The following is an 8,482-nucleotide window of genomic DNA, read 5'->3' on the forward strand; positions in this document are numbered from 1 at the left end:
TTAAAGCTTTCCGATACTGAAACACTTAAGTGGAAGAGCAATAGAAGCATAAAAGGGAATGTTACTCAAAACTGTTTGTGGTACTACGTAAACAGGAAAAACAAAAAGAAAGCTTAGAAACAATTTTGGAATCCACTAATGTATGTTGTGTAACATGGGGATAGGAAGGAGGGAATTACTGACAGACGTTTTTGCAGTTAAAATGGGCTGAAGGAAAAAATATCAAGATAGGATGAAGGTTTAATCAAATTTTTCTCACCCTCTAAGCTTAATGTTCCCTTGATAAAAAAAAACAAACAAACAACAAAAAAAAACCAACAAACAAAACACACACACACACAAAAAAACACACACAAAAAAAACACCCCACTATTTAATTTTTCCTGGCTATTGCTGTTGCAAGGTCAGGATGTCAAGAAAAATACTTCTTAAATTGCCATGCAGTTACATTCCCATTTCATCTGTTTAAATCTATAGTAGTCCATTAAGACCAAGAACAAGTTAAAGTAGCCCTTGGGCTTCAGGAATTCTCACCAAGTTCTCAGCTGGATTTCTCTCTCTAAAACTTACTTATTCAAGGACAGGTCTTCACACTGGCACAGGTTGCCCAGAGAGGTGGTCGATGCCCCATCCCTGGAAATGTTCACAGTCAGCTTGGACGGGGCTCTGAGCAACCTGATCGAGTTGAAGATGTCCCTGCTCATTGCAGGGGGCTTGGACTAAATGACCTTTAAAGGTCCCTTCCAACCCAAACCGTTCCATGATATGTAGTTCAATGTTTGAAAATGACCTATGTGAAAAAGGCCTGTTCACTCAGTGCACTCCACCACCAGTACTGGTTAAATGGGTAAGTTATTTGTAGTCTAAGAACTTTTGTCATCTATTGGTCAAATACAAAATTAAACTGCTCAGATTGTTTTGGGGTTTTGGTATGTCGGAGTTCATTAAAAAAAAAAAGTTTTCCTTTCTTAACAAACATTTAATTCAACTGATAAAGGTACAGAAGCTTTGAAAATGTTGTTTGGTGTTAGTAAGCTCTGAATTTTTCTTAACCGGAACCTATGAATGCCAGACTGTTTGCACATATAATATACTTCTGTTACATAATAAAGCAAGATTTCAGAACAGAAGTTGCCATCTAAGTTAAGTTTCTCTGAAAATTTCCTGAAACACATGCTGTGGATATTGTCCTTCAGGGTGTATTTATGCTGCCATTTCTTTTTCTTTACAGGGTAAAGAAACTGAAGGAGACCCTCGTTGCGGTGCAGCAACTGGATAAAAACATGAGTAGCCTGAGGTCGTGGCTTGCCCACATTGAGTCAGAGCTGTCCAAACCTATTGTCTATGAAACTTGTGACTCTGAGGAGATACAAAGGAAGCTAAATGAACAGCAGGTAAAACACAACACACTTATCAGGTGCACGATGACATGGGGAGAACCAAAGTAGAGTGCCCTTGGGCTGCCCATACCTGGCTCAATGCTGAGAGGGCATGAGGTAAAGTAGTGTTTAAATATCAAGGCAAGTGGTACTTACTGTGTCACTTATAGAGCCTTCTGCTGGCTTTGACATCAAATGCACCAGGAGCTGAGTGACCTTTCCAAGAAAGGTAAGGCACCAAGAGATGTAACCTGAACAGGTTATTGCAACTGTTTTTCCTTTGGGGTTTGTGTTTTTGTTTGCTTGAATTGTCTGTTCCCAGAGGCAAAACTGACACTTATTAGACCTTGCAAATTTTGCACATGCTTGAAAATGACTATTTTTTAGCAACCATTCTAACTCAGTTTTATTTTGCAGCTTGTTTGAGAATCACTTTGCACGCAAAGATGCATGAGCTATACGTGTGAAGTTAAAATTGGTTGATTTATAGCACACAAAGCCTTTAAGCAGTGCTAGAACTAAATAGTCAACACTGGAACAGGCAGAAAAATGTTATGTCAACCAGTTTTTGGCATTAAAACTGATGTTATTCCTAAGAAGATTTACTATACTTTCTCTTTCCTGTTCCACTTTACTGCCCAGCGCAGTTTTACCTAGAAGCACATTGCTGGGGAGGACTGTTGTTCTGTTGTGTTCCTGTTGGTTATTTATTGGCAAAAATACCTTTCTGGTGCCTCAGTGGAGATGAGTTAGATGCTCTCCTGAGTTCCTTCTCCAGAGGAGAAAAAAGTGTGTGGGAAGAGGAGTGCCAAAATGTTTTGGGGATAATTAATTTGTGAAGTGTACGAACTGGCATTTTGCTCTTTTAAGCTGTGTGTGGGACTGAGACCCAAGAACTCCCTCAGAGTTTTTGCCGACTCCCCAGCTGATTTGCTACATGGCTGTGCAGAATTGCTTATTAATATTCTCTATGTAATTTACATAGGGATAATAATTTATAACACATAAGCATCACTAATGAGTGGTATTTCTGAGACAATAAAGTTCTGGGCAGGGCTAAACATTGCTATCAACAAAGTAGATACTTGAGATTTTTTACTAGCATCCCTATGCAGGTATCCCACAGTTTGTTACAACCACTTCTGATGGGACTTACTCTGGGCATGGAGACTGGTGTATCTCTGCCTTCCGCTTGTTTCCTTGTGGTGATCCCCACACAGTGACAGCATGCAGTGATATTCTGTAGAATTATGGTTTAATTTGAACTCCAAGGGGGAGAAATAGAGGTGAATCTTATCCTGGAAGATTCCATGTTTGGAAACTTGATCATGATTTGATTTTATTTGATAACCTGCAAGCCACGGTTATAATAGTAATTAAAAAACCCCACTCACCTTCAGTGTATGGCAACCAGTATTTTTTATTAGTTGGAGGCTGTATCACTATCCACCGCATCTCAGAAGGGCAGTACATTGGACACCTCAAGTATTTCATCCCTTTTTCTTCTTCCATTAGTGATCTTATGTTCTTTTCCATGTTTGATCTTCCACTAAGATCATGTTATCTTCCCTGCTCATACTGTTACCAGTTCTTCATATACAAAATTACGTTAAAAATATTATGCTGTGAAAGAGGAGGGCCAAATTCCATTTCTATACCTCCGTTATCTACTTCTCAGCATCTACTTCAGCCAAGAACCAGTTTTGCAGATTGCTGGTGTCTGTAGTGAAATTAAAGATACAACTGAAGCTGAATATCCTGGGGAAGGTAGGGTAACTTCACTGCAGTATTTTCCTAGGGTCACAAACTGCATTCAAGGATTACTGGTTTGTTTACTTCCTCAACCTGCTACCACTTGAAATGTGGAAAAAATGGTGTTTGCTTCTGGATTGATAAAGGAAAAAAAGCTTTATGTGGGTGACAGCAGTGCGTAAAAGTGATGCTCCTTTTTCAACAAACCCAAAGGCTAAATGTTCTCTAATAAACATAGGAAATTTTAAAATCTGGGAAAGAAATATAAGGATATGGAGAAAAAAGTGTAGACATTGCTTGTAGAAAGGTTCTGTAGGTGAATAAAAAAGTTTAATCCTTAGGAATCCTCAGGACCACCAACTGGCAGTTCTCACTACTGCTCTACTTCAAAACAGCAGAGAGGAGATTGTGTTACCTGAACTTGTTTAACCTCAAGTCTCATAGCTGTCTGGAGTATGTGTTTCGTAGAGTATTGCATCTGTTTATAGTATCCACCCTTACATAACGTTTCAGGATGGGTAGAAAGAAGAATAAGCACTTGGACATCATAATGAAGGAGCATTTTGCAGGCAAGGGAAAGTGAAAGGGCCAGCAATGAGGAAGAAAACGTTGTGATTTTCCAATTGATGGTCTCATGCAGATGCTCACAAAGTAGCCTTCTGTTTCATAGATGAGAAGAGGAAATAGATTACTTCAGTGAGTCCAACCCCAGTTTTCACAACCAACCAAATCAGATGGTTGATACAAGTTGACCTTGCTCCATTTCAAATTTACTGAGGTTTTTAGATTCTACATTTAGATCTCATTTCCTGCTGGAAGGCGTTTTCAGGACATCATATTGCTAGTTGTAAGAAAAGTTCCTCCAGTTAGACCTTGAATGTATGTTGACACTATATTTCCCTTTGCATATCATGGTTTACTTCACTAGCAAAATTATAAAGAGCAGCATATGTCTACTCATCCTCAAGCTGCCAGGTTCTTGTTCTCCTAAATAAACTTCCACATCTCTAATTGTCCTAATAGTTCTTTTCTTCATCTGAATCAGAAGTGAACATAGTATTCTAGATGCAATATATTACTTTTTCGTGTAGTCACATTAGTACTACTTTTTCACTATCGGAATTATGTTGTCTTGGCTTTGTTACTATCCATCCTGAGTTTTCCATCTAATATTCTGATGATTTATTGCAAATGTAGGCAGAAGTCAAGCAGGGTTTCTTTTCTTGCACTGCTCTGACAGCAATAACCAGTTACTTTTGTGCTTGTCTTAACTTGAACCTGTAGTTCAAAACTGAAGCTGAAACATTGCTTCAAGATGAAACATTATGATCAGTGCACAACAAGCCATTACAACCAAGAAACCGACAGGAGAAATAATACTGATCACGTACAATAAGTGCTAAGACAGTATAAGTGCATTTTCTTTACCTGTCCTGAATTTTCCTTTTCCATTTCTAATGAAAATGGTATAGAACTGGAAAGTTGAAGGAAGGAGAATCTCCTACTAGAGATGCACTGTTCAACATGTGCTGCTGCCAGTCTCCATGTCAAACATGCCGTTTTGCAGCCTGATCACCTGGCGAACAGTAGGTTCACAAAGGCTACCTCCACCAAACCCTCGCAGTAGATAAGAACATATTTTTTTGTCACACTTCTCTTACTAACTTCTGCTTTACATTCTCTATGATAATGGGAAAGGACTGGGAATAATTCCACCATTTATTGGTGATGTTGATTAAATATATGTGAAAGATGCTCAGCTGAGCATGCAAAGCTCTGGCAGTTCATCCCAGGTGATGGTTTGGTGTTCGTAGTCCCTGGGAGAGCTGTGCATGCTGCCAGATTCTCCTCGCCTCGTTAATAACATTGCAACACCACTTGTGCAGATGCAATCTCTTCATAGGTATTCACTGGATGTTTTTCTCCTGTTCGCAAGCTTATTTAATTTTTTTTTTAATAAGTGGAAAAGAAATGCATTTGTATTTATGCATGTTTTGCAATTTCTCTTAAGAAATAATTTCTTTACCTGCAGGAACTTCAGAGGGACATAGAGAAACACAGCACTGGAGTGGCATCTGTTCTCAATCTATGTGAAGTGCTTCTTCATGACTGTGATGCTTGTGCCACAGAAGCAGAGTGTGACTCTATCCAGCAGGCTACACGCAATCTGGACAGAAGGTGGAGGAACATTTGTGCAATGTCAATGGAAAGGCGACTTAAGTAAGTCTAAAATGTCTACAAATTAGTATTTCCTTCCACAGGCACAAATACAGGACAGGATGTGCATTCTAGGGTTGCAGTACTGAAGAAAAGGGTGTAGGGGTCAGAAAAAGATCATACACTGAATAAAAGGCAATAGCTGTTATGCTGGGGGGAAAAAAATTTCGAATTGCGTTTGTATGTGCATTTATACAAGGTACAGATATCAGATTTTGCTCGCAAGACATCATGGAATGATGTCTTATTTCTCACACTTCATAGAAATGGTGAGAGAGCATCCCATCTAGGACAGCATGGGTGATTTTGATAGCCATCATGATGGAGGTTACGTTGGGCCAATGCAACATACTCTGTGCTGACCAGTAATAATACATGTTTAATTGTTTGAACTCCTGTAGCTATGAAGATCTTTTTCTGTGTCTTTTTAAGTTATGAATGTGATTTCTGTGATGTTTACACAGTCATATCAATAACTCTATGTAAACTATGACTTTTCAAAATGCCAAATTGAACTTTATATGCTCTTTGGTTTTGTGGGATATTCTCAATGGTTTTCTGGATTTTATGCGAAAAAATTGTTGCTTTTAGGTTGTGCTGCTCTATATCCACCGATTACTATCTTTAAGTAATTTTATACTATTGCCATGGTAATTCTTGTATAGTGTATGTATAAAAATACAGCTTATAAGTTCTGTCTTTGACACAGTCTGTCTTGAAACTATACAGATTCTTCATGCCTTTGTATGCTATTAGTAGATTTGCACCAGTAATTAACTGAGCTATCATTGTTTAGGATCTTTATTGTACTAGAAACAGTTATTCATATTAAAAAGTGACTTTCCAGATGTCAAACTTCAGGTTAAACAATATATCATCAACAAAGCATAAATTTTGCATAGGTCAGGTCCTTTTCAGACCTGCATATCTAAGATTTGGGAAAGATGTATTATAAAAACAGAGGTGTATTCGAAAAGTCTAAAACCAGAGAAGCTTCTGCTGTAGTACAACCTGTCCCAAAAAAGATCTAATTATTTTGAATCAAGTGATGTTTGAAGTTTTGGGGATTTTACAGTCTCAATGTTAAGCCAGTTTGATTTCAGGATCGAGAGTTAGCCACTATTTTTACATATTCAATGGAAGTCAAATTGTTTTTTTAAACATTGGAATAATTTTTAACGTTTTTTCTAAAAATAAGTTTTCAGTGTATATTGAGAGAGAGCATTTTACCACTTGGTGAATGCAAAAAAAAAATGTTTGTGCAATGCAGAACAATGACTGAGAACTTTAAAATATGTGCTGCAACATCTTTAGTATTCTGTGAGAGAAAGTTCCGCAGTTGAAGGTAGTGTGGAATTTCTAATCTATTAAATACTAGCTTAGGTACCTACACTGGGACTGTATTTCAGAAGGTATTTAGCATGTGCTCAGATTTTTTGAGCTCCTATTGCATACTTACAACTTTCTTTTTATACTGATTCCAAAATTAGATGCATTTAAAAAAAAAAAATTGCCATCATCTTACTCTAGCTCAGTCTGGAATGAGCCAACCTTCCCTGTGGTCTGTTTATCAGCCTGGCTGACTGAGTTATTTTAAGAGCCAGTCATTCTCTGGTGCAGCACTAGTTTGCTGTTGTAGATGATCAGTTAAAGTTCTGTAGGTCGGCTGGCCTTCAGCCTGGGCATTCCCTAACTTTCCATTCCCTGTTGCAGAATTGAAGAGACGTGGCGGCTGTGGCAGAAGTTTTTGGATGACTACTCTAGATTTGAAGACTGGCTAAAAATCTCTGAGAGGACAGCAGCTTACCCGAGCTCCTCTGGTGTACTTTACACGGTTGCTAAGGAAGAACTGAAGAAATTTGAGGTGATTTATAATAGTCGAAATTTAATATCTACTGATCACGTTACAGCAGCCAACTGGTGGTGTTCTTTCCCATACACAAGTCACTCAGCAGAGACACTGTATTAATATAGTGGAGTTGATGATTTTGTAGCTGCTTTCAGTGACAGGTTCTAGGGTGAAAAAACAGTGGAAAATGGCAACTGAAAATGCTAATAAATCAATCCACTCTGACTTGTTTGTTCTCCAAAGTTAGATTTCTCACTTTTTTTTTATTTCTGCAACTTTTTAATATGTCCAGTCGGTAGGTGCTCCAGACCATTCATAAGTCTCCCTTCACCAAATACCTCTACAAATGCATGCTGCGTGTTTTAGCTTTCGGTTTGATTTTATCCCTCCTTTCTGTAACTCTCTGAAACCAGCCCTCTGGACTCTTTTCCTGTTTCGTACAACATACAATATCCCCATTTGAGATCCTTATACCTGAAATTCATGTTTGTGCAAGTATTGTTGTATGTCCACATGGTGTCCCTCATGATTTAAAAGTTAAATGCATGCTTCAAAACTGACAAGCTGTCACTTCAGTCAACACTTAAGAGCTTGTTAAATAATTCCAGTGTCTCTACTACAACGTGAGAGCTTGTCTCATCATTACAATGGAATGTATAGCTGTGTGTAAAGCACACACCTCAGGTGGCTAGTCACAGGTGAAAATCTTTTGCTTGGTTCCATATTTGCAAGGAGTATATCCAGATCGGAGAGAAAAATAATTCTGAGGAAAGAGAACAAATTGTTTAGGCAATTCTGTAAACAGTCAGGTGCTGTAAAGCATTTGCTGTGAAGAAGAAATGCAAATTTTAAGCAACGTCTAAGACCAGTTAATACTTTTTGGTTTAACAATTAATTCAGAAAGATAAACTGTGAAGCGCTGATTCAAGTTTTATAATTAACATTCACATTTCTGAGTGTACTGGCCAGGTTTTGTTGTTAAACACTGCCAGACTTCATTATGGTGAGGTAGGTTGCCATACTACTAAAATGTTTGCTTCCTGGACACAAGTGCTCTGTCTCAGACCTCCTTCCCATTGTCCCTTTAATCAGTGATCAGGATCTAAATCTCTTGTTTAGTGAGACTCTGTATGAGAAATAGTATGAAAAATATCTTGGCTGTCTTTGATTTCTTACAGCTGACCTGACTTTGCCCAAAGTCTGTTTCATTGAACCTCGGCCTTTATGGTGACCTTCCCTCTCCTGCAGACTTGTGGAATTTTTAGTGTCTACAGTGTCAGCAGGA

General features: G+C 38.3%; 1 protein-coding gene across 1 annotated transcript in view; it reads left to right on the forward strand.

Moving 5' to 3' along the window:
• LOC104165583 (nesprin-1-like) overlaps positions 1–8,482 on the forward strand; it is a gene marked incomplete at its 5' end in the record, with an annotated part of 100,879 nt that overhangs the window by 69,514 nt on the left and 22,883 nt on the right. The window contains 3 exon segments of the mRNA XM_009705248.1: positions 1,232–1,394; positions 5,164–5,351; positions 7,062–7,212. Of these exon segments, the coding sequence (XP_009703550.1) occupies positions 1,232–1,394; positions 5,164–5,351; positions 7,062–7,212 (502 nt within the window).

The sequence above is a fragment of the Cariama cristata genome, unplaced genomic scaffold (genome assembly GCF_000690535.1).
Source record: "Cariama cristata isolate BGI_N322 unplaced genomic scaffold, ASM69053v1 scaffold5540, whole genome shotgun sequence".
In the NCBI taxonomy this organism is placed as follows: Eukaryota; Metazoa; Chordata; class Aves; order Cariamiformes; family Cariamidae; genus Cariama; species Cariama cristata.